This window comes from Sphaerodactylus townsendi, linkage group LG02 (assembly GCF_021028975.2).
Source record: "Sphaerodactylus townsendi isolate TG3544 linkage group LG02, MPM_Stown_v2.3, whole genome shotgun sequence".
NCBI classification, from domain to species: Eukaryota; Metazoa; Chordata; class Lepidosauria; order Squamata; family Sphaerodactylidae; genus Sphaerodactylus; species Sphaerodactylus townsendi.
In genome coordinates this window covers 118,444,475-118,471,127 of record NC_059426.1, presented here as the reverse complement: position 1 = coordinate 118,471,127, position 26,653 = coordinate 118,444,475, and the positions used below count along the sequence as shown (strand labels likewise).

General features: G+C 42.8%; 2 protein-coding genes across 2 annotated transcripts; one reads left to right on the top strand and one right to left on the bottom strand.

Annotated features, from left to right (window-relative positions):
• Positions 1–1,109: 1,109 nt before the first annotated feature.
• ARG2 (arginase 2) lies at positions 1,110–15,377 on the top strand. Its single transcript, XM_048483993.1, has 8 exons — positions 1,110–1,354; positions 1,655–1,727; positions 8,334–8,511; positions 9,274–9,433; positions 11,408–11,502; positions 11,660–11,764; positions 11,940–12,076; positions 13,533–15,377. The coding sequence occupies exons 1-8, from the start codon at positions 1,235–1,237 to the stop codon at positions 13,736–13,738; spliced, it is 1,074 nt and encodes a 357-aa protein (XP_048339950.1). The 5' UTR covers positions 1,110–1,234; the 3' UTR covers positions 13,739–15,377.
• On the bottom strand, positions 13,909–26,616 carry VTI1B (vesicle transport through interaction with t-SNAREs 1B). Its single transcript, XM_048483999.1, has 6 exons — positions 26,483–26,616; positions 23,821–23,879; positions 22,226–22,417; positions 19,002–19,175; positions 16,734–16,795; positions 13,909–14,269 (listed from the first exon to the last, which is right to left on the bottom strand). Exons 1-6 carry the CDS (start codon positions 26,598–26,600, stop codon positions 14,179–14,181), a joined length of 696 nt encoding a protein of 231 aa, XP_048339956.1. The 5' UTR covers positions 26,601–26,616; the 3' UTR covers positions 13,909–14,178.
• Positions 26,617–26,653: the final 37 nt, after the last annotated feature.

Genomic DNA, 26,653 nt, shown 5'->3' with positions numbered 1-26,653 from the left:
AGGTGCAAATGGTCATATCGTGAAACGTCAGAATGGCTGTGGGGGTTCATTTGTGCATGCCTGCATAGTTATGCGTTGGTGGGAAGTAAGTTTTAAAAAAGAGCTCTGTCTCCGTGCAACAGCAACCCAGATTGTTTCCGTGGGCTCTAATTGCAGCTTGCACGGATGAATGTGTACGTGAAAACAGGAAAACGACTATAACCCCCTGTACATTTGCTGTGCAGAAAGGGCCCAAGTTTCCCCTGGGCTGTATCCACCTCTGCAGTGACTGGTGGCTTTTCAACAGCCCCTTGTGCAAAATCTTCAAACTCATTCACCACTGGTCATCCTTTCATCACTGTTCTCCTTGGGAGAAAAACTGTGAGGAGCTTATTTGGTAACTGTGGGCATTTATTGAGATGAGAAGGCCACGTTTGACCCCACCAAAGCTTGTGTCTGAGCAAATGTGTCTCTCAAAAATGCCAGGAGGCTACTACAGCTGTCCTCCTCGAATAGTCACTGAGCATATTTTCAGCACACTGTGAATTGTCCAGCCCAGTCCTAAACACATCATCATAACCAAGGGAATTGCACCCAACCCAAAACAAAAGTTATGTCATGGTATGTTGGTTGCTCTTAATAGTTATGTTATGTTGGTTGCACTTGCTCTTAATAGAAAGCGTTACACCACTCTTGATCTTGGATTTTGGAATGGTCCATTGTGGATACCTACAATTTTTGTCCACATCTAACCAAACAAGGGTATATAGGGTTGGTGAATAAGATGCCTTGTAAAACTTTCTTGGCGCGGTATTAGAAATTTCCAGCAGGAGGAAGTGGAAAACAAAGCAAATGTTTTGTACTTGCGTTTTTGAAAGGTCAGCTCGAAGGGACGTAGTGCAAGGGGAAGGGTCGGGCCGGGCCGGGCGGGATGGGGTTAAGGTGTAGGGAAATTGGCTTTGGGGGGTGGAACGGAGAAAAATCCAGAATAGTCACGATTGCACCTTGGCGCTTGCAAGACCGGAGTGGGATACAGGAGGGGGGGAGGTTCCAGAGGCACTCCTCTGGAAAACTACGCGGCCATTGGCCAATTTGGGCCGGGCCGGGGGCGTGGCGGCGGGGGGGGCGTGATTGTCCAGGCGGCAGCCGGCCGGCTCGAGGCTTATATGAGGGCGACGCAGCGCCGGCTGGAGGCCACCCGAGAGAGGCAGTCCGGCGGCGCACCTGCAGCAGCTCCCACTCAGGCATCATCATCATGTCTCTTGGCACCAGCGTGGCCCGGCTCCTCGGGAAGCAAACCGGCTCCCCCGTGCAACTCCAGAGGCGAGCGGCGCACTCGGTGGCCCTCATCGGCGCCCCTTTCTCCAGGGGACAGGTGAGCGACCAGGGAGGAGTGCGACTCGAGGGGCCACCCCACTCCTCCCGAGCAAGGGATGCTCTGTTGCGCGGGGGGGGGGGCTTATTTGGAGCGAGAGAGAGAATCCTGGCTCAGGTGCCCGGGGGGGGGAGGGGGAGGGGGAGGAGGAGCAGCGCGCCCTCTCTGAAGGTCTCGTGGCTTGGGGCGCGCAGGAAAGCTGGTGAGTGGAAATTTCCATGCGGAGGGCACGCTGCCTCCCCAGACCTCCCGTTTTCTCGAGCACGTGGTCTCTTCTAAGCTCTCCTCTTTGCCTTCCAGAAAAGAAACGGAGCAGATCGCGGTCCCGCCGCTATCAGGAACGCGGGTCTGGTGGAAAAGCTCTCCGGCTTGGGTAAGTCAGACCACCCACCCACCCGTAAAGCACTTTGCCTGGCCATGGAAGTCATCGGAGAGCATCCCTTTCTCAACAGCGGTTCAGGATGCTTCACCCCCGTGACTCATGACCAACCCTTGCTGTCAGATGTCTTTGAAAGGCAAATCTGAATGAGAAAGAGGCCACTGGTGCCCCCTGAGGAGCTGCCCCCAAGGCACACCCTTCCCTTCTCTGGAATTTCCCATTTATCAGAATTAGAGCCCTGCAGGCCCAAAAGATTGGGAACTTCTGCTCTACTCATTCATCACAGAGCAAGTAAATTTATGGCATAATGTGCTTGAATGTCTAGTGACCAAACTGTACATTGCTTAAGATCACATTGCCAGTCATGAATTTTCTGCACAGAGTTGTATCCTTCTAAACCCATTGACATAGATGAGATTGCTGGAGAACCAGTGATTCCTTTAAAGTTTAAACCAACTGATATGTGCATTAGCTTCCTGGTAAACACAAGATTTAAGAATTGTTCGTGTCGGAAACATACAAGTTGAACCAGAAGAACTGATAAACTTTTATTTACATGCTCTTAACATCTCCCATAAATGAATGAATGAATAAATAACTTTAAAAAACATCTGCTATGGTCAGAATCACAGTTGTTAAAGGGGAATTTGTTTCAGAATGAGTGATACATCAACTTTATAGTGAGCTTCAAAAATCTGTTCTGATCCAGGGAGAAGTATGGCATGGCAGGTTATGTCAGATGCAGAGTATGTCAGAAATCTGGAGCTTGATTTTTTTTTTAAGGATGGCTGGGAGAGAAAATCACCAGCCACTGTTTAAAAATCACAAATGTACCCATTCTGTAAGAAAATTCCTATTTAAATTTTAAAAATCATATCACAAATGAAAAAGCCTTTTAAAAATTAATTGAGCAAATCAGTGGTCAGATGGCAGGACATTGATTGGTGCCATCCTGTTGGGGGCTTGGTTTATTTCTGTTGGAATTGGTCAGTAACTCCATGCAATTGCTCCAATCTAAAGCACTGCCAGGATTCTCTCTCATCACATGTATAAAGTGCCATCAGGTCCTAGCTGACCTATGGCGACTCCATAGGGTTTTCAGAGCGAGAGATGTTCAGAGGTGGTTTGCCATTGTCTGCCTCTGCATGGCCTGAGAGAGTTATGAAAGAACTGTTCTTGGCCCAAGGTCACCCAAGCAGGCTTCATGTGGAGGAGCGGGGAATTGAACCCAGTTATCCAGGTTAGAGTCTGCTGCTCTTAACCATCACATCAAGCTGGCACTCAGAATTCTCTATCATTTCAAAGTTTAGGATTTTTTTCTATCAGTTGATGAAAATATGAAGTGTAAACTTAGAATTCTCAAGATGGTACTGAAATAGATTGCTTCAGATATGCCCCATACATGCTTGCATAGTTATTGTGCAGAGTGTTTTTCTTTGTGACAGAATTTTGATTCTGGACTGGAATATCAGTTGATAATTCTGACTCAAAACTACAGAAAAGAACCCTTTAAAAAAAAGTGTTAGCCATGTGTGAAATACACTCAAAACTCTTATCTTATTAAATGAGGGAAAGCATTCTTCTGTTGCAATTGTGGACTTTTTTTTTTTTTTGCAAACCAAATGATTCAGCCTCAACTGCTATTGAGAAAGGCGATGGATCCTGTCCTATGAATCACTGACTTCTCTTTTGAGTTTTATTAAGTTCGTGCAAACAATGGATGGCTACAAATCCCGAAGTGGTAATTGTATTAGTGGTATATTGTAGCAAACTAATTCTGACTGTTAACACTTGTAATATGGTTAGGAATATTTGTCTTGTTGACAAGCCATCTTTAATACATAGTTTACCTACAGATAATGCCTGCACACCACAAGTTTTACTTAAATTAAAGTTGCCAGACAAATGAAGTTTCTAAAGTAAGCTACATTAAGAATTGTTTATGACAATTTAAGAATCACTCTCCTGAAATTTGTGGTAGTGGTTGAAAAATCACACGATAAAGCAAGTGTATTCATTTGGTGCAGTTAATAAGTTGATTCACCTTAAGAATAATAGGGTGGCAAATAAGCAGCAAGCTTTGGTTTCTGATGACAATGGCAAATAAATTCTGCTGTGAGAGCCAAGTGTTTTCCTGGCTTTCTACTTCTTGGGAACTGCAAAGAGGAAAGTGGGCAACTCTGTAAAAGATATAAAGGAAATTGAAATATAGTTCTAGATTGACTATACATGGGTATCAAAATCTGGTTTTATAAATACACTTTCCATTTCACCAGTCAGAACCTCCATATCAAAAGGGTAACCCTGATGTTAGTGTTCTTAAGCAATAGCACTGTGACTATAATATTGTACATATTCTGTCAGAACACACCATTGTTGCATCAGACCATGATGCAGTGTTGACATTCACAAGTCTGCTGACTAATTTTGGAGACTTGACCATGTGCAATGACCTGGATTTTGTAACATTCTTTTAATGCAAGAGAACTGAGACAGAAAATGTATTGGATTTAAGGAACAAGCCTCCATCACGTTTAATCTGCATTCCTCCTCTTGCATTTATGTAAAGGTTACATTAGATGCATTGTTGACTGTTGTGGTATAATGGTTACAGTGTCAGTTGAGGGTCTAGATAACTGAGGTCTGAATCCTCACTCTGCCCTATAAACTCACTGAGTGACTTTAAATTAGACACCCTCTAAGCTTATCAACCCCTTAACAGATAAAATGCAAAAGAAAAGATTAATGTTGCAAGTTACTTTGGATCCCTGTTGGAAAGCAAGATAGAACTTACATTCTAACAGAGAATTGGCCAAATTTTGGGGTACTTTAATTTGGGTCTGAAGCCATGAACCAGCAAAATGGAACTTTCTAAAAACCAAAAAAGGTCCCAGATTTGCAAAAAAAAAAAATTGAAATCTTTAAAAATACATTGGTAGCTTTTAAAAATCACCAAAATGATAAACAGAATGCATGTAGATTTTTAAGTGACAGATTCCCTTAGTGCAGGGGTAGGGAACCTGCGGCTCTCCAGATGTTCAGGAACTACAATTCCCATCAGCCCCTACCAGCATGGCCAATTGGCAGTGGCGTAACTAGGCAAATTGGAGCCCTGGGCAAAACCTGAGTTTGATGCCCCCCCAGGCGCATGCCCAATGCAACATGCACCCCCCCTTGTAGCTACGCCCAGTGGCGTATCCAGGCAAACTGGAGTTTGGCACCCCCCAGGGTGCCCCCCCAGGGCAGCCACCCTCCCCCACTGTGACCAAGCAATGATTTTTTACACCAGGTTGTTTCAAAGTCACCATCACATTATAGAACATGCCCCAACTCACAAATCTGAACACAGCAATGAGCCATGCCATACAGCAGAAATAATTTTTTGAAAACATTTTCAAAATGCTTTCAAAATGTTTTATTACTGCTATGAAAACATTTTATGGTGTTGTATTCAGTCCCCCCAATTGGGGGAAACAGCATCACTTTCAATGTTTCAAAGGAGACCCACTCCCTCAGTTTAAACAAGTGATGCTGGAATCCACCCCCAAACAGCATCATTTTCAATGGTGTTTAAACTAGGGAGCCTAGATTCTCATTTTAAATCCACTTTAAAGAGAGAATCTGGGGTTCCCAGTTTAAACAACATTGAAAGTGATGCTATTTTGGGGGTTGATTCTCCCCACCCCCCGAAACAGCAGCATCACTTTCAATGTTTAAACTGGGGACCTCAGATTCTCTCTTTAAATCCATGTCAAAGGTAGGGGGATTTAAAAGGAAAATCTGGGGAAAATTGGGAGGTGCCTGCTGTCAGGGGTGCAATTGTTAAGCTAGAAGCACCAACCTTTCAGGGTATCTTTAGGAGACTCTCCTAATGATACCACCCAGGTTTAGTGAAGTTTGGTTCAGGGGGTCCAAAGTTATGGACCCTCAAAGGTGTAACCCCCACCTTCTGTTAGCTCCCATTGGAAACAATGGATGATGCGGCACCCCCTTTGGGAGTCCATAGTTTTGGACCCCCTAGACCAAACTTCACAAAACTTGGGTGGTATCAGTAAAAGATTCTCCTGATGATGCCTCCCAGGTTTGGTGAAGTTTGGTTCAGGGGGTCCAAAGTTATCAACCCTCAAAGGTGTAGCCTCGTCTCCTATTAGCTCCCATTGGAAACAATGGGGAATGGGGCACCCCCTTTGGGAGTCCATAACTTTGGACTCCCTGAACCAAACCTCACCAAATCTGGGTGATAGCATCAGGAGAGTCTCCCAAAACATCCCTGAAATTTTGGTGCTGCTAGCCTAAAAACTGCGCCCTCTGCAGGTCAAAAATGGAAAAACACTGAAAATACAAAAAATCCCAAACGAACCTGCAGTTTTTGTGCCCCCCACAGGGCTGCGCCCAGGGCAACTGCCCACTTTGCCCAATGGGAGGAACGCCTCTGCCAATTGGCCATGCTGACAGAGGCTGATGGGAATTGTAGTTCCTGAACATCTGGAGAGCCGCAGGTTCCCTACCCCTGCCTTAGTGGCTGTTGCTAGGCAACCACAGGTTCCAAGCATGCTTCTATTAGTAAGTCAGCGGGAGGGAGCAGGGTCCTTTCCAGCCTGTTTTTGACCTTTGAGGCTGAACTCATTGGGGCCAGGCCTGACTAGGGCTGCCAGCTCCTGCTTGGGAAATTCCTGGAGATTTTGTGATTGAGTCTAAGGAAGGCAGTGTTTCGGGAGGGAAGAGGAGAGACATCCAGTGGATGTAATGCAAGAGTTCATTTTCCAAAGCACCTATTTTCTACAGGGTACAGATTTCTGTCATCAGGAGTTCAGTTGTAATTCTATATCTCCAGGTCCCACCTGGATGTTGACCAACCTATGCCTGGCAGCAACCTCTGGGTAATTTGATACCGCATGACTCAATTAGGACTGGCTGCTTTCTAATCTTCAATAGGAGCCACCCTATAAAGCCAGTGAGGTACAGCAAGTTTGACTGAACTTCAGAGTACAGTCTGGGAAAACTAGAAATGGAAGCTTACTTTGTGATTTTGGACCAGTCACATAATTTCATCCTAATCTACCTTTCAGGGTTGTTGTGCAGATGAAAAGGAGGAGAGGAGAATAATGTGAAGAAAGACAGGGTATAAATGAAGTAAACAAATACAGTAATAAATATAGCTGAAGATGGGAGGCAAATAAAAGGCCGATTGTTGAATGGCTGAGAAGGAGAGAATGAGTTAGGGAAAGAGAAGACATGGGGGTTGCCAGAAAGGGGAAAGGATAAATAATTTGAGGAGGTTACAGGGGAAAGTAATGTGTCCTCCACAAGTCCTTGAGGCCTAGCCCATTGGCTGGCACCTCACAACTGTGCCATAGCTTTCCTATGTAGAAGCTACAGAGAAAGCTTAAAACAGAGGGACAGATAAAGGTGGATTTCCTGTTTGATTGGAAGAATGAAAAGTGGAGAGGCAATGGGGCCTTTCAGGAAAGGGAAATAAAAAATAAGGGGAGAAGGGGAAATGTGATGCCTCTTGCAAGTCCTTGTGGGTTCCCACTTGTAGCTACATACTGACACTCCCCTTCCTATACAGGAGATTGAAAATATTGGTTCTGTTTATTAAGAAATCAACTATGACAGAGGCCGTTTCTGCACGGCGGCGGAAACGGCGAGGTCGGCGCATTGCGCGCCGACCTGAAGACGCTGGGACCGTCTGCATTCTTGACAAATGTATTTTCTTTTATGTACACTGAGAGCATATGCACCGGAGACAAATTCCTTGTGTGTCCAATCACACTTGGCCAATAAAGATTCTATTCTATATATTCTATTCTATATATTTTTGAAGCAGTTAAGCAGGCCGGCGCCAAGGAGTCGGGCGCCTGTTTCCATTCCGGGCCTAATTGGAAGCCTATTGCCGCCGAGGTTCGACACGCTTTCGGCTCTGCGCTGCCTGCAGGCCAAGAGGGGCCAAGCGTATCCCCAGGCTCCTCGGCGACGCTACCGATGTCCGGGGAGAAGGTGAGTGCTCGGTGGGGGAGGCGGCATGAAGCCGTCGCTCTCAGCCGGGTAGCGGTTTCATACCGGGCGTTTCCCAAAAAAGAGCGCTGGGAAGCGCTTTGGGGAAACGCCGCCTTCAGGTCGGCCGGAAAGCGGCGCTGAAGGCTGCGGCTGCGTTGCAGCTGCGCCCCCCGTGCGAATGGCGGCCTGGAGACGGTGTTTTTACCGTCTCCAGGCCGCCATGAATTGCCCGTGCAGAAACGGCCAGGGATTTAGATTTATTTAGGACAAGGGGGAAATCACTTCCTGTTATGTCTTGGACAGAATCCAAGAACATGCTGGGGACTTTTTTTTCCTTGCTTGTCCTAGAAATTATTGTTTCCTAAAATGGGTAAGATGGGAGCGATAAAAGTTGCAAACAAGCTTTTAGGCTAAACATTATAAGCAACAAGGACGTAGGGTTTCTAAACCACGGCTCATGACCCTCTGATGAACCACTGAGGATGGAATTGTAGGTTTTTGGCAGCTGGGACTGGGTGGAATGCAGTTACTTCTGCCTCTCCCACTACCAGAAGGAGCTTTATCCTTATATGTAAACCAACTTTATTTTTCTGTTTGCAGGTTGTCAAGTATATGATTTTGGAGACCTCACTTTTACTCAAGTACACAACGATGAGGTCTACAACAACAAAGTCAAACACCCACGCTCTGTAGGGTCAGCTAACAGAGTTCTGGCTGACACCGTGCATGGGGCTGTGACTGCTGGCCATAGCTGTGTAACTCTTGGAGGTGATCACAGGTGAGCTGGGAGAGAATCAGTGTGGGAGAAGGTCATTGAAATAAAAAAGGCTTAAACAAATCTTATGTGTTCAGAGCATTTTGACAAAGTGCTTTCCACATTGCCAGGACTCATAATTCATATTGCCTGTCCAGAAATGTCTAGCATGAAAAACTGTTAGTCACTCTGCTGTATGCCACAAAAAGTAAATCAGTTTCATCTTGTGAATCTTGTATCAGTACATTCATGTAATAAATCAACATACAGCTTGTTGCTTGGATCTCCGCGATCAATGGAATGTTTCTGGCTGTTAAAGCTGCAGCACTAATTATTGCACCTGGATGTCAGGACCTGTGCTAGGCAATCCACAAGACGTTGTTATGAAGTACAAGATTCATCATAGTGTTGAAGTGACTATGAAGGAAGCATACAACCTACGGTTTTGGAATGAACTCTTAAATTAATTGAAACTGTTTTCATAGATGTACTTTACTGTAATTGGAAAATATTGTAAATAGACTTGCACATTTAGTGGAAATATTGTTTTGTATATGGATTAATTTGATATATTGCACAGTACACTTGCCATTGCAGTACTTATATGCAGCAATTTTGGTAATTTGAATCATATGTTCCATGGTGATGAATGTAGCACAGCACCAAGAGCCTGACAATTTCATTATTCTTTGACTGAACTCCTAGTAGTTAGTAAAGGTCCACATTAACCAAGTTACTTGCCAGGCACACTGCTTACAAAACCTATATTTGTTGTGTTTTTTCCAGTTTAGCGCTTGGTTCCATTAGTGGCCATGCAAGGCATTACCCGCATCTCGGTGTGATCTGGGTTGATGCACATGCTGATATTAATACTCCACTCACAACCATGTCTGGAAACCTCCATGGACAACCAGTCTCATTTCTCTTAAGAGAACTTCAAGATAAGGTAAATGGGGATTGTGCTTGCCAGCTATGAAGCAGGGTCTGATTCAGTCCAAGTTCTTCATTCCATTGTTCAGTCAATTTTGACTGTTGCCTAAGCAGAAAAAGCACATATATAAGAACAGCCTTTTCCTGGAAAGGTTACCCATTAGAGGGCCTCCTGGTACTGACAGGATGTCTTGGCTCCCATGACTGCTAGAACAACATTCATTTTAGTTATTCCAGAGCAATTTGAATACTCCTGTGCTCAAAATTGTAACAACGCCATAGCTCAGAAACATCCTCCTGAGATTCCTCAAAATGGCAGTTCCAACAGATAATGAGGAACTATATGAATTCAAAGGACATCTACATGACACTTTGCCAGCTCTAGAATTTCACAGTGATTGATGTGAATTGTAATCTGAAATTAAAAAGGATCTTTCTTAAATGTAGTGTGTTCACAAAGCAGCTAGTCACGTGTGCAAGAATTCCAGTAATCTGGTAGATGCAAATGTCTTCAAGCCAGTTAGTAAGCAGTGGTTCTAGCATGCAAGCAAAAGAACAGCACTTTGTGGGAATTTGTAGAAGAGTACAACTATCAATCTAACTGATATACTGCTTCCCCTCCCTCACTAACTGACCACTAGTACATTTCCTGTTTTGTTGGGGCCATTACAGTTGCTATAATTTATAAAATGTTCAGCAAACGAGATCCCACTTTAGTCTGCTTGGCAGCTTCTCCTGACGGATGACAGCCAGTTGCTTTAAAATAGACATTAACAATAATAACCATCTGAGAAGCTGAATAGATATAACTGACTGCTGCAGCTCTTTTAAAAATTTACTTGAAACAAGTATTAGATGCCAATTAGAATGAGTTTGAAAATCATAATATATCTTAAGTCATCCAAAAATATTAGCACTCCTGGGAACATGAATTAACATGATTGCTGAAAACAAAGCTGAAATATAGTATTCATTACACAAGGCTCAGGGCTGAAGATCTTGTACGCAAATGAAATCCACAGGAATGTACATATGTGCTTTTCCTACTTGTTACCTTTATAGTTTGCTAACATGCTTGCAAACCATGTGTCTTTCCCTGTAATCTAATTTCAGTCCACTGTTTTGGCCAGCTGTGGTACATGGTTTTCTGCAGAGAGTGCAATATCCATTTGACACCTTTCCCCTTCTTAGGAAATAGCCTTTCAATTGACTGTTAATTAATATCACATGGTAACTAAAAGTTCACTGGTTTTGGCTTGATGTAATTTCCCTTACCGGAAGTAAGATTATGCATGAAAATTTTTTTGATTTAATATTTTTTTTGTCTCTGTCCAAGAAATTCATGTAATAGCATCATTCTCTTCCTGAGTCCCTCTGTAACTTGACCTCAAAGCAATACTGCTACACCATGATTGGATACTTTCAATGGCAACTAGCTTTTTAGCATATGGTACATTTTCTAAGTGATATGCAAAGTATAGTGGATTACCTTTACCAACTAAGGCTGCAATTCTGTGAACACATACACGGAAGTGAACCCTAATGAACAAAGTCAGAATTACTCCTGAGTAAACATGCATAGAGTTGTAGTGCAACACATGTTACAGTAGAATATAGTGTTAAGCATCACTGCAACATCAGACCTTTTTGAAAAGTAAAGCTAAGGGTTTAAATGAATCAAACACAATTAATATTAGAAACAGTATACATTCCACAATACCTACTCAAAACAACTCCCAATGTAGAGACCATCGCTATTTCTCACACTTCTTTTAATACAAAAATTAACATGCTTTCAAACTAATTCAAGACCAGATTCTACTCTTAACTAGTTAACAGTACTGCTCTCTGAACTAGATTAACTTCTACTTGACAGAAAATAACTGGTACCTTTTGTAGAGACTATTGTATGATCAACAGCCCTTACAGAACATCCATTGTGAAACATTTTGTCATGTAACTGTTTCAGGACCATTTCCTTTCTTCATAGGTGCCACCACTTCCTGGATTTTCCTGGCTGAAGCCCTGCCTTTCACGGTCAGACATTGTCTATATTGGCTTAAGAGATGTGGATCCCGCTGAACAGTAAGTGCAAGACAGCTGGGTCTACAGAGTTCTCATATTAGGCTTTCATTCACAAGGACATGACTGGGGTTATTGCTGCATTCATAGGCTATGGACTTTTGTAAAGCGATATTGTAAACAGTATGAAATTATATCAATAATGGCTTTCTTTAAACAGCTATATTTTGAAGAACTATGACATCCAATATTTTTCAATGCGGGACATTGATCGTTTCGGGATCCAGAAAGTGATGGAAAGAACATTTGAGCACCTTTTGGGCAGGTAATAAATTTTAGATATGAATGGTACGGAGGGTCTGATACGGATTTTTTTTACTGCATTATATTTGCATATTACTTGTCATATCCCAATGCATAATTCTTTGTTTCTAAGAAGAATAGACTGCTTTTTGCCATAAGCCAGACCTACAGAATAAAGTTTGATGCTCTTCCCACAGAGGACAAAGCCCAATCCATCTGAGTGTTGATATTGATGCCTTTGACCCAGCATTGGCTCCAGCAACAGGGACTCCTGTCAAAGGAGGCTTAACATATCGTGAAGGCATGTACATTTCAGAGGAGGTACATAATACCGGTAAGGACAAGCCAAATACATATTTTATTTTTAGTTTCAGATGGCATGAAATAAAAAGTATATGTTTGTCTGGCAGTTAACTTCGCAAAACTACTCAGATGAATGTGTTGTCAAAGGCTTTCACAGCCAGGATCAACTGGTGGTTGTGGGGTTTCTGGGCTGTAAGACTGTGCTCTGGTAGTTTTGGCTCCTAACATCTCCTAACATGTCACAGTGAGATATGGTTTGCTATGTGGCACCATGACAGGCCTCTGAACATGCCAGCCCTAGATGCAGGCGAAATGTTAAGAGCAAAAACTCCCAGACTACAGCCACACAGCCCAGAAAACCCACAACAGCCTCTACTACTTAAATCAATATATGTGAATATGGACATATATCAGTAAGAAACTCTGGTTTTCTTCTTTCCCAAACAAGGCAATTCAAACATACAGTGACAGCATAAAACAGTGCAATATGTTGTGTTCAGAGGGACATGCACAGGAAAGAGTTACATGAGAGAAGAGAGTTTAAAAAAAGGTCAGGCCTCTAGCTGAGATGGAATTCTACACAAGGGAACGGCCTCAAGAAGTGGGCGACGTTTAAAGAAGGGCTTTTCAAGGGAAAAGGGAGTGAACAGACAAGATGTTTACCTATCAATCTGCTAAGTTGGGTAGACAGAGATTCTGAAGTGCCAAAGAAAATAGGAAAAAGATTAGCTGGTTCCAAAAGCCTGGAGTGGGCAACCCAAGAGACAGCAGAGGGCTGAAACCAATTTTGTCTGCCAAAACAGCAGCAAGCTATAGGGCCATGGTGGTGAACCTTTGGCACTCCAGATGTTATGGACTACAATCCCCATCAACCCCTGCCAGCATGCTCAGATGTTGTGCTCAAGAAGACTTGCATATGCCAATAACGTTTCATTGACAGATTTAGGTTGGTGCCTAGCTGTGCAAGGCCCTGTGGCAGGCAGACGTTCCACAGAGGCGGAGTAACGGGAAACTGCACCGGGGGGGGGGGTGCCCTGTGCTCCTGCTGCGGCACCACCCACCTCCTCCATGGCCCAGCCATGCCTCTGCCGTGGGTCTGCTTGGTGTGTCGCACCCGCTCCATGGGTGCTGCACCACTGACGTCCCATCAGTGCATTAGTCTCTCACCCAGTTTTGGCTACTCATTATCATAACTTGAGAAGAGCCTTGACTTTGCCTTCACCAAAGCATGGCATTGCTAGCTCCTAAAACAGCTTCCCAAGAAAATTTATGCAAAAAGTCAGAGCAGATAAGCACTCATCTGGAAAGGGGGTCCTTGGTGGTCTAACAGTGATTCGGAAAAGCTGGTTGAGTCTGTCAGTCATTAGGCGGCTAGAAAGTTGGATTTCACTCAAGACACATACAATACTGTGGAGAACTGACAATCAGTCTTTTTGTGAGTGATTTTAAAGTCTCTGTTCCTTCTTCTTGGCTTACTACTTCCTAAGGCCTGCTTTCTGTTATGGACATCGTAGAAGTAAATCCACTGCTTGGAGCTTCACAGGAGGAAGTGAGCGCAACAGTTAATCTTGCAGTAGATGTGATTGCTACGTGCTTCGGTCAGACACGAGAAGGTGCGCACACAGTTTTTGAAGAGCTCCCATCACCTGGTTCTCCAGATGAATCTGACAGTGAACAGCAAGTACAGATTTAAGACATCAACGTTTAAGGCATATGTCTCATAATGGGCATTATAAAGCTCTGCTCAGCTACTCAGATGGACAGGCCTCCCACTGACTGGACTGCATGCTGGGTTTGTACAGGGCAGTTATTTTTTTTTTCACTGCACAACCAAACTGCTGTATTAAGAGTTAGACAATCACATTGTCAGTTTAGAAATATATTTATTACTGCAATTATACAGTCTTACCAACACTTTACTGCGCCCTGTCTTTCTTCCCAGTCATGCTTCCTTCTGGTAGTAATGCATTCTTGTCAGGTGAACATGTTGCCTAGACTGATGGCACACCTTTAGGGCCTTTCATTGCATCAACTACCGTTTCCAGCCTCTGTCAAGGAGCTGCTACTTGGCAATGTCTGTATATAATCCGTGAGATGATGGGAGTCATCAAGGCAGAAAGCTGTCTTGAAAGCTCATCTGAAGAACTTGTAGTAGACGAGGCCCATCAGGATGGCGACTTCCAGAATGATGATAATTGAGAGCAGCAATTTGTTTGTCATAAGTCTAAAAGGAAAAACAAAACATTTATTTGTATCTTTAAAAAATCCACATGACATTGACTAGGGTGAACATAGTCTTACTAAGATGAGATGGCAGAATCAAATTCCCTAAGCTTTAAGAAAAAGTATCTATATTACATGTAATTGAAAAAAATAGCTAGAGAATCTGTACATAGTAAGGGAAATCCAATTAAGCTCAGGAAAGTACGTAGAAAGGGAAAGTCAATTAAACTCAGGAAAGAAACAAAGGGAAGAACTGACACTGAAGTTTATAGAAAGCTATGAGTTAGTAAATGTGAGAAAGTGATCTGCAAAGGACTCAAAGAAAGTGTAGAATTTTAAAAAGGCGAATGGTAAACATTCAAAATCTTGTAGTCTGTAGCAAAAAAGTGACAAAAGAAATGTTTGCTCCAAGAAAAATATAAACAGGTGTTGCATAAAATCTTGGTTAATCTAAACTATGGCTAGAGCGATTTGGGCCACTAACCATAGCTAGTTAAATTAAGGTCTGAATGATGGCTTAAAATTGGCTTACTAACCACAGGTAGCCCTAACACTGACTTTGTATGTCATGGCAACAGAGGTTCCATTTGTTCACCAATGATGCCCCCACACTCCTCAAGGTACAGCTATGCTTGGCGAGAACACCACAAAACCACAAAGATGCATGGATCTCTGGCAACAACTCCATGCCCGCTCCCAGGATCCCCAGCCCCCAGGTTGGGAACCAATGTATTAGCAGTCTCCCTTACAGATGCAACAAGCATGAGTTGAATGACTGTGAAATTGGGATCTGACTTACAAACAAACCATAGGCAAAAGAAAAAAAGGATTTTGTTTTTTCTCTACTGGCCATTTTACTTGTGTGTTTTTGTCCTGCTGCTATTTTATTGGCTGCATCTATTTTGTGGATTTTATGCAGGTTGTTTTGTCTTGCGTTTTTGCTGCTCTTGGATGGTTGTATTCTTCTTTATGCTGTTTTTAGATTGTTCGTATGATTCAGTTCTGTTGATTGGTTATTTTTAGTGGTTAAATCTGCTACACATTGCCTCGAGCAGCTCTTTGGAGAGACAATCTAGAATTAACTTAAATAAATAAATGGTCTCAACTTACATCTGAATTGAGTCAATGTATATCATTTATATTCATAAAGTTGGTTCAAGTGCATGACATCTTGTTAGTATAATGTGCCACTAGACTGTTTATTTAGATATAGACGAACTCGGAATTTAGAATCTTATGTTGTGCAACGGACTCTAGAGAACTAATTCCATGTCCCCTTCGGGGATGGGGCGGTATAAAAGCCTAATTAAATAAAATAAATAAATAAATAAATTCTCGCAGGGCAAGAGAGGTGGATGGGACATATCTACGGGAAATGGCACATGACACAAACACTGAAATTGCGTGCACCCCCCCCCCCCCCCCCAGTTTGCAGATCTGGATCCCAACTTTGCAAAGCCAGCAGGATGCCTGTGAAGATGGGAAACCCATTGTGTGAAAAAATGCAACGGGCTGTAGCAAGTGGGAACCCCCAAGTTGGGACTCAAGAGGGCATTACCCCCTCCCTTTTTATTCTGTTCTCCCCCTTTTTCTGTGCTTCTCACTCTCCATCCTGCCACCTCTTCTCTTAATCGTCTCTATTCTTGCCCTGCTACCCCAATTCTCTTTCTGGCTCCCTACCCCAGCTCTGTATTTAAACTTTCTGCCCTGCTACCCTAGTTCTCTTTCTCTGTCTTTCTCCCCAACTATCTATTCTCCATGTTCCTGCCACCCAACCCCAGCTTTCATTCTCTCTTTCCACCCACCCACCTACCTACCTATCTCTCTCTTTTTCCCCCTACTCCAATTCTCTCTTTCTCTCTTGCCCCCCAGTGCTCTGTGTGGGCATGGTGAGGCCTCCGCCCCACAGCCCCACTCTCACCACCTCAACTGGAGCCATTCCAGGTGCAGTGAGGCCTCCCCCACCAGCCCACAACCCCAACAACCTAGGATGGAGTGGCCTGTTCAGACCTGGGCACTGGCATTGGGCTTGCTGGTGACCTACATTAGAATTAGCTTAGGCAAGGGTTAGGACAGCCCTGCGAGGACCCCAGAGCTTTAGGAAGTGTTACCAGCTGAGTGAGAAGAAGTCTGAGAGTTGTAGTTCCACTTGCTGTACATGAGAATGGCACCCTCTGGACTACATCTCCCAGAGTCCTCCACTTATTCTGGTTCATTGTTGGGAACATGCTGTTCAATTATATAAGAAGGCAGCTGGTTCTGGGGGGAAAATTACTTATATACATAATTATTTTCCCTCATAGTAAAACATCCCTTTGGTATTTCCCTATGTAAAATAAAAGCCGTTCTTTCAGAACACTGCCTTTTGTTTGTTAACCATGTGCTTTCACAGTAAGAAACTACCTACTAGTGAAGTTATTTAGAGATTCTGATCAGAGACTCAAAATAACTCTAATCTTACTAACCTTCTTGACATGGAACGTAGTATCTTCCGGCTTTTGCTTAAGTTCTCGTTTGTGCTTACCAGCTAAAAAGAAAGAGCTGCATGTTAGATTCTAAATGCTTATCTAAGGAATAAAACATGACTCTGTTTTGAGAAGCATAGCATATTAGGCAAATAGGTCAACAGTGAGACTAAAGCACATGCAGCTAGAAACAATACTGAACTTTATATTCTTAAATTACAAACAGCAGTCTAGTCATAAACAAGATCTTGCAAACTGAAGCAAAGAAGAACTTCCATGCAGGACTCTGATTAGCATCTAGTCTTCATACCTATACTGTTGTTTGTAGGTTCAAGCAAATTAATATGTCTTCTGCAGTTAGACATTCTTAATCAGGCCTGCTTGTATCCCATTCAAATCCTACGACAAACTCGGTCTGACAACCTGTATAAATTATGCAATTTGCTAAATTTCCATAAATTAATTGATTTGGATAATAACAAAGATGAACAGCACTAAAGCCTCCATCCCATCCTTGTCCACTGAAAAGCTATTTAGCTACCCTTCTGGCTTCTCCAATTTCACTGTTCCCACACTTTCAAGTATATCTTCACCAACCATAAGAGAATAAAACATGCTTTTTTCAACCATGAGTTATATCCGATAATCACAAACTCTGTCCTTTCTTCTCATACTTGCAACCAATGCAGTCGTGTTCTTCTACCAGCACAAAAACAGAACAGTCTGGCTTGTCACCATTTTAAACATAATAGGCTGAATCCTACCCTCTGGAGGCATAAAGAGTGACTGAGGCAGGTCCTCCGCATTTAGCCCTGACCCCAGTGTGCCCTCCCACCGTAATACTGGACAACATAATGCGAAGGGCTGGGGAGCCCTCCAGGAAAAAACTACCATGCGCTATGGAGGGGTGATTGCTGTAAGAAGTGGGAACGGGCTGCCCCCTCTTGTGCTTGTACAGCAAGCATTAGCAAAGGATGGAGACAGAGAATCCATTTCCTCATTGTTCAGGAGTCACATAGAACTCACTGGTGCAGCTCATGGTCTGCAAGATTCCAGGCTCAGACTCTAGAAATCTTCAATTAAAAAAATCAAAACTGCTGGTATTCAGAACAGTGACTGAAACTGGACATTTTGATAGGTTCATAAGAACATAAGAACTAGCCTGCTGGATCAGACCAGAGTCCATCTAGTCCAGCACTCTGCTACTCGCAATGGCCCACCAGGTGCCTTTGGGAGCTCACATGCAGGAGGTGAAAGCAATGGCCTGCTGCTGCTGCTGCTCCTGAGCACCTGGTCTGCTAAGGCATTTGCAATCTGAGATCAAGGAGGATCAAGATTGGTAGCCATAGATCGACTTCTCCTCCACAAATCTGTCCAAGCCCTTTTTAAAGCTATCCAGGTTAGCGGCCATCACCACCTCCTGTGGCAGCATATTCCAAACACCAATCACATGTTGCGTGAAGAAGTGCTTCCTTTTATTAGTCCTAATTCTTCCCCCCAGCATTTTCAATGAATGCCCCCTGGTTCTAGTATTGTGAGAAAGAGAGAAAAATTTATCTCTGTCAACATTTTCTACCCCATACATAATTTTATAGACTGCAATCATATCCCACCTCAGACGTCTCCTCTCCAAACTAAAGAGTTCCAAACACTGCAGCCTCTCCTCATAAGGAAGGTGCTCCAATCCTTCAATCATCCTCGTTGCCCTTCTCTGCACTTTTTCGATCTCTTCGATATCCTTTTTGAGATGTGGAGACCAGAACTGAACACAGTACTCCAAGTGCGGTCACACCACGGCTTTATATTAAGTTCTAATTTAACAGAGTCATGCTTAATACACACAGAAAATAATCCTTTTTTGAGGTTCCTTTATCTTAAAAAGGAAACATGACAGTATAACAGGTCTATTTCAATTTGAGTTTTCTGTCCATGACCAATTTTTCCCCCAAGGCTAATTTCTGCAAACTCTGTTTTTGCCATTCCTGCTTCTTAAACTGACAAGTTATTTACCAGCATAAGCAACAAACCTGGCAAACCTTAGTCTGATCTCATCAAATCTCAGAAGCTAACCAGGGTCAACCCTGGCAAGTAATTGGATGTGATGCAAAGACAAGTAATGGCAAACCACCCCTGAACGTCTCTTGCCTTGAAAACCCCATGGGGGCACCATAACTCAGATGTGACTTGACCAGAATAAAAACAACAGACCAACGTTTTGAACACAAAATGACCTGACTGCTGTGTTACAGCGTTACTGTTTGAACTTACACGGCCTTTGGTGCGCTCCAGTTGTTCCCGCTGTTCCCCAAGTTCTTCAATGATATCTGTACCAATTTGATCCGTCTCTGCAGCAATCTGATGTGAGCGCTCTATACTCTGACTAGCTCGATTCAAACTTTCTGTTCCTTGAAGCAGCAACACCCTCTGAGACTGCACTTGAGTCTAAAGACAATAAAGATTCACTTAACAGGCAGGCAAAAATGTATCTTCTGAAATATTCTCAACAGAAGACTACAGAATGGCTGATAGACTGAACAACAGTCTCCACTTGGCCAGCATGTTCAACTGTTAGGCGTCCTAAAAATATCCGTTGTGTGCTTTTGTAAATTTTAATACAGCTAAGAGATGTGTATGTACCATTCCTGAAGGAAAATACCACAACCACCTGTGCTTGGTAAGTTTGTAATCTACTTGAAAAAGGGACGAGAGTGAAAAAAGCAGACATTTTCCAGATGGTGGAATTTCTTGGCTTGAGCCCTTCACACAACAGCGAAACGTACATTATCCCACAGCCATATCAACAAAAGCCGCCCATTCCAGGGCTACCATACTTTCATCACTCTTTATCATGGCAAGTCAAGATTAATTTTTTTTATTTGGGTATTTATACCTGGCTTTTCTCCCCAGTGGGAACCCAAGTCTGCTCACTGCACTGTTTTCCCTTTCTCCATTTTATCCTCAGAAAATCTACCCTGTGGGGTATATTAGCCTGAGACACAGGGACTGGCCCAAGAAGGCAGAGTGGTGATCTGAATCTCAGCCTCCCAGATCCCATTCCAGCACTCATATCCCTACACCATACTGGTCTAGGTGAGGCTGAGGAGACATTTCATTCAGCACAAAAGAAAGCAAGGCTTCCATTTCCTGAATAGTCTCCATGTCACCAGCCTGCTAAATCAAAGCTTCTCCGCAGGACACAGCCAGGTTAGGCAAGAGCACCATGGGACCATGATCAACCCATCCATAAAAATAGAAGCATTCTGCTAACCCGTCTGTAAATTCAAGAACACCCAAGTTTAACAACTCTTAGCTTCCTTGGTGAGAATTTTGACCTTACAACCTAAGGACAATTTTAGATGCTGCACCCTACAAAAGTCAAGATAAATTCTTAAATTACATTCAAGGTATTTTGATGGAATTTTATGTATTTTGATTACAATATCTGGCACTGCCCTTCCAGTTGGCGTAGCTTTCATGAAGGAGCCCAAGGCAGCCTCCACACACTATGAAGTTCCTGCCTCAAGGCACCTCAATTTGTATGCAGTTACTCCTCATCGGTTGGTTGCTTTGCAGGGATGAACACAGTTGAAAATTGTATCACACATCTGTACCTGACGTGAAGTAAAACCCTCTTATGTCTTGGAAGGCAATTAGAGCTCATTGGGCCCCGTATACCTTAGAAAACAGAGGAGCTGTAAAATTTTCTTTTATGACCTTTGCAGGACAAACGAACCAAGTTACCACATGGAACCCTTAATAATTAGCCATTCAGTTTTAATGGGAAAGCAGGTTGCATCATGAATTCACACTGACACACGGATGTTGTGATCTGTATGTACATTTGGATAGTAAAGATAATGAGGACAATTTGGATTTTTAAATAAATGTATACTGGACGGTATCTTTTACTAACACAGAATGAATTCATATATGAAAGCAAAAAAGCTTTCTTTTTTACTAACACAGAATGAATTCATATATACAAGCAAAAAAGTGTTCCTCCTTTGGGAGCAGCCTTCAATGCTGCATTCCACTTTGTTCCTGGGTGTTCCCAGATGTTCAGGAGCAGCATTTTGGATGACTTGGGATAGGGAAAGTAGTAAAAATTGCTTCCTTGAATGTGCTTCATTTGCTATAGTACATGATTCAAACTACTGATCGTTCACACTATTGCACAACCTTCTTTTTTGTCTGTGGGCACATTTTAAATTCTGAAACAGTGCAGTATGGTGGGTGCAGCACCAAAGGATGCTACAAATGCCTGTCACAGGAGATGGGGCCAGCCATAAAATGGCTGCTGCAGCTAACTTCCAAGTAAAGATCCTTGAACTGTGATGGCCACTGCTGTCAAAGCAATGTTTTTTTTAAAATCTAAACAGCCAACAAATTTCCAGCGGCCAGTCAGAAGCTTTGCTAGGCAAATGCTCTACTTGGCCCAACCATTGGTAGGTACCAGGACAGGAAGACATGCACCCTGGGGAACCACTCTGGGGAACACCTGCTCTACAAGCTCCGCCCCTGAATAGTCCCATAGTGTGCTACATGCCATGTGTTAATGGAGAAAAAAATTAAACTCAATCTCCTTCCTTGATTCCACTTTCTCCGTTACCAGAAGGCATTTGCATGAAAATGAAATATGCTTCTTCCAAATTCTGCCCAGCGTTCCTACTTTTAATCATCACTTTATGACATAATGAGTAGCTATGGATTTAACTATAGTAACAAAAGACACACATTGTCACAGGGGGAGGTGCCACAGCAGCGGTTCCCAACCTGGGGTACAAGTACCCCCAGGGGTACGCAGCAGGGGTTATGCGGGGAAAAATCCTTATTGGCAGCAAAAGGCGAGTGTTTGTGTGCATGCATGCATGCGCACCCTGTACAAGGTGACCCTCGTGCTGGGCTTGCTCGAAGGAGAGCAGTATGGACTTGTGGCTGGATTGTGCCAAGAATCCATGGAAGGCTTCTTGTCTCCTCCAAGGCAGCCAGTCAAGCTGGGAGATCCCAGCTGGGAAGTTTTCCAGCCAGATTAAAATACATATTTAAGAAACCATCTTCTGCTCTTTTTGAATCATCACTTGCTTGATTGTTGGTCTCTGGGGCTTCCAGATGCCTGCCTTCACTATTCAAGGAAACCAGCAGAATTTCTCTCTCTTCCCACTCCACCCTACCCTTTACTGCCCTGGCAATATGCCATGAACAATCTTTCCTCCAGCTGCTCTGCTCAAATCCATTCCTTCAGCAGTTGTGATGTGGCCAAAGAAAAGGCTCAGAGTTGACTCTGGGGAAGGGAATAGTGAAAGTCCTGCTTTCCAACACCAGGACAAAAAGCTCAGTCATGTTTAAATGTCTAGACACGCAATCATACACAAAGTTGCTCCAGTAAAAGTCCATTGAAATCAACCATAAAAGTAGAAAAAACCAGAAAAACTGTGCCAACTATAATTTTTAAAAAATCATTGCATATAGTGAATTTTATATCTAATACTTACACTTCGTTGATTTTCATCAGAGAAGATGCCGTATTTTTTATCTCCAAGTCCTACAGGGATCATTCCCAAATCTGTACTTCTCATTTTCCTCTGGAACATGGCAAGGTCTCTTCTATAAGTACGAATTTTTACCATCATTTGATTGTGGAAGGACACCGGAGCATATTTCAGTTCTTCTTCCATTTCCCGCAGCTTAAATAAGTTATAAAACATCAAAATCTTTGTTTACATGTGTAACTGAAGTATGGCCATGCTCAAACTTGGCTGGTTAATTTGTCCAATCAGTATACCACTGTTGTGAAAACACTATCCTCACCCACAGTTTTATCCAGGAATATCAGAGCCTGCTGTATGATTGCACATCTCGTACTAGTCTACTTAACAAGCTAGTGTTGTCTTTGCCATCCTAAAAAATAGGAAGACTCCTAGGACAGAAATAGAAATAAATGGAAGAAAATAATTTCTGTCAGTTGAAAGGTACTTGCATGAGGACACTGAAACAGCAACAACAAAATAAAGAAAATATCATCTTGGCTTTTTGTTTTATATACACAGAAGCAAACATCAGAGAAGAAAGCGATGCACAGAAGTCTATTAAAAATAGGGATGTTTGGAAAGATGAAAAGAATTTCCATGCTACATATTTCCAACAACTGTTTGCTCTAACAGCACAGTACTGTACTTTGATAACACAGAAGATGGCTGAACGTTAGTAATTTTTACTCATAACATCTTATCTAATTTACACGGGATTTCCTTAATCTTCCATCTTTGCTTGCCTCATCCTATTATGCCTCATAGCTGTTCTCTAGAACTGCACCCTCTATCCAACCTAAGAGTTAACTTGGGTCCAGATTGCACTGAGGTGATAAAATGGTGACTAGGCTGCTCTGTTTCAGACTGCAAATGAGGGCTCATGCAACTTAATGATCCTTCATAAAAGACATCCTTTGCACTAACCTAGTATGTCAGGAATAAGACTATGCTACAACCTTTCTCCTTAACATCTAGCTTTCTATATGGAGGTAATTTTTTATGGAGGTGCCTTAAGTCATGTGACACCCTTCCTCCCCACTGCTATGTTGTAGCCCAGACATATATTCTCTATTTTGTGAGAATTAAATCCTCACTGCCATCTCACGGAAGTTCCTGTACATATTCTCCCGATTAACATGGAATTCTTCTAAATACAACAAAAATAAAGGTCAGGAGCTTAAGAATGACAAAGGAAGTGCCATGAAGGACATTTGGATTTATTATTCCTGAATACAACTACTCATGCTGCACAGCAAACTGCTTTTGAGGGGAAATTCAAAAACTGTTCACACACACACAAACCAGTTTGTGACATGGCATGGGAGTCAGCTGATCAAAACCAAAAACTTTAACCATTCACTCGACTCATTTTGATTTGGCAGGGTATACTGCTAAATGCAGGAAAGAGAGAGAAAAAGCACACAAGGGGAAACACAGAAGAAGTGTTTACATTGGCATATCCCCGCCCCAGTCATGAATTCTTGTTTAGAACAAATGGAATAAACAAGGCTTCATGCCCATCAGGAATCCTTTACCTCCAGTCAAAATGTATATCTTACCGTTTCATTTGCTTCTTTTTGTTTTTCTTCGAATTCTTTAAGCAGCTTCTTCTTTTCCTCTAGAATACACAACAGATAATGTGCGAAAGGTATAAAAGTAAAGACAAAGAAAACTGACATAATTCAGTACTACCGAAAGGTTCTTGCCAAATTCATTCCACAATAGCATCACATTATTCTTGCTATTGCTGGTTTCTGTGAAAAATGGTGGTTGCACATAATCAGTGCATAAAACAACGTGAATCTAAATTCAACATAATGGTTCCTCTTTGATGGAGGACTAGTTCACACAATTCCTCAAGGATTCCACAAGTTTGAGGGAAGAGCAGATTCTATGTATGTAAACAGATAAATTGCAAGATAGGAAGTATGCACATATAGCTCTACCTACATGCATAATCCACTACCCTTTATTTTGAAGAAAAAGGTTTGCATGAATTGACAAAGACACTGCAGAGTCAAGTTATGGCATTTATTGCCTCATATACACAATGGATGCATGTGTGTGTCCCTGTTTTTCAGTGTCACACATGGGATTACTGGCTGGGGACTGACTTTTAAATATGTGCATGCTTGTTTAAAAACCCACTTTTTGGGGCAAAATTATTTATGCAAATTTCTAGAACATGAATCTCTCAGATTGTTAAAATTTTGGATTTCACTAAAGAAATTAATTCAATGAGACATTCTGTAATCCATTTACAGAGATGCTGCTAAGCCAAAGACTACGGATAGGATCTAAAAAAGAGCAGTTTGTCAATGTCTCAATTAAATTGGCTATATGGACTCAGACAGTAACACAGTCATTAAAATGTCTTGTTTTTCTTTCCCAAGGAAGATTATTCATCCACATCTAAAAATTTCAAAATGTAAAACTGGAGAGAAGCATGTCAGGGAATAAAGGACGTCTTTCTTGTTTGCGCATAGTCAGAATATGTTTACAGTAGCCGAAGGGCATCAAACTTGAGGATTCAGTTATGTCAAAAAATTCACTCCACAAGCAGGATAGTTTCTTTTCAATACAGCTATGCAGTGAAATTACACTGTATGAGAGCAGTGTTATTCAACTAGGAAAAAAGCTAGTAAAAAAGTAGCTCACTAGTAGTATGAACAAAACAAACATTTTGAAATATCTGTAGAAAATAACGAGCACAATAAATAACAAGAGAAAGGCTTAAGCCGCTCTGAAGATCATATGTGATTACAGTTATCTGACTCACCCAAACTAGAAGCTGCAACTAAGAAGCATCTGATTGGCTACTGCTGCTCTGACCATCTGATCTAATTTTATAATATCCAATCTATATTAAGGAATTGTGACATTCAGAGTAAGGAATAAACCTTTGCAATAACATGAATTTTTTTCAAAGTAATTAACACATTTTTGTGCAATCTTGTCACTTCTGTGCCACAGGAGGCCAACACCTGCATGGAGGGGGGGCATTCCCAACTTTAGTCAGCTCTGAGAGAAGTTTTGGACTGGGAATGGCCCCCTTCAGCAGCACGGACTTATGCCACCAAAAAGAATGACATAAGTAACATGTTTCTTGGGGCTTTCTTGAGAGAGAAATAAGTTTCTCCTCCTCTGGCACCCACACGGCCAATTGGCTCTTGGAAGCAGCACTTTGCTGTTATCTGCAGCCACTGCTCTATTGCCCGCTGCCCCCCTGGATTGGTCTGCCTGTGTTTTGTATGCATTTATTTTATTTTGTTTATAGAAACAAAATTAAAAATTAAAAAGTATGGGAAAATCTCTCTATTTTTGCAGTTTCAAAGAACAAGGAAGTAAGAGAACAGGGTTTTCCAATCCCCGAAATCCTGCCCATTTGAGCTTAAAGCATGCACCCAAAAAAAGCTTTTCAATTACTGCAGGGTGCCTTTCTTTCATTGCTAATTATCTACTTCAACTGGAGACATTTCTGAAGGGAGTGTGCATTGTTCTCAATGGAATTTACACCCAAATCAATATGGTTATGACAACAAGATGTGGGGCATCTTCCTTGAGTAGCTTTGGGAACAGAATTGCCAACAGGTCTAAAGAAAAATCACTGGCCCCTTTAACAAGGGTGTAAAATGTGGAAAGGGCTAGGTGAATTTTTTAATGGATGGAGGTAAATAGCATCCTATTAAATCTCTACTGAAAGTTCAGGCCATTTTTACCCCCCTGGGCCAGCTGGCAACCCTAAAAGTTGGTCTGGGGCTCCACAAAAAAACCTTGCATTTTTCACAGGATTAAATGATCTTGAAGCTCAAACCTCTTTAGGATACCTCCTCCGCACATCCAAGCACTCCTAAGGCCCATCTGATCGTGATCAGTTAAAGTGATGCGCCATAGTACTAGCAGCAGTGTGCCCTAACGAGCAACTTTCCCAAACACATTTTACTAGGAAAAGGTTCGCGAATCCAATTGTATGTGGCTTTCGTAGACTGATGTTGAAGGCACATAAAAAAAGCGAGCGAGAAAGATGGCCACCCCGAGAGGCTCAGCGGGGAGGCAGCCACACAGACTAAGCGCTGTCGACGGGGAAAGGGTTGAAAAGACCCTTTTTCCCCCGCAGCCGCCGCCGCTGCTCGGGCGGGCAGGTTTATCCCCGTGGAGACGATGACGACGGCAGCCGCGGCCGGTTACTGCCGCCAGGCTCACGCGACATTCCTCACGTACCATCGGCCAAGCTCCCGCGTAGCCTTTCCGGGGCGCCCTGCAGCTCTTTATGCAAGCCGCGGAAGATTTCGTGCAGCCGCTCCAAGTGCTCGGAGGAGCCGAGGCCGCAGTCCGCCATGGCGGCCGAGAGCCAACGGCACTAACTCCCCGACTCTGTCACCGGGGCGGCCA

Coding starts and splice junctions, on each gene's coding strand:
- ARG2 (XM_048483993.1), top strand. CDS start 1,235: ATGTCTCTTGGCACCAGCGTGGCCCGGCTCCTCGGGAAGCAAACCGGC. Junction 1,728..8,333: donor GGAAAAGCTCTCCGGCTTGG/GTAAGTCAGACC, acceptor TTCTGTTTGCAG/GTTGTCAAGTATATGATTTT. Junction 9,434..11,407: donor TAAGAGAACTTCAAGATAAG/GTAAATGGGGAT, acceptor CTTTCTTCATAG/GTGCCACCACTTCCTGGATT.
- VTI1B (XM_048483999.1), bottom strand. CDS start 26,600: ATGGCGGACTGCGGCCTCGGCTCCTCCGAGCACTTGGAGCGGCTGCAC. Junction 23,880..26,482: donor ACGCGGGAGCTTGGCCGATG/GTACGTGAGGAA, acceptor TGTGTATTCTAG/AGGAAAAGAAGAAGCTGCTT. Junction 22,418..23,820: donor AAAAAGAAGCAAATGAAACG/GTAAGATATACA, acceptor AACTTATTTAAG/CTGCGGGAAATGGAAGAAGA.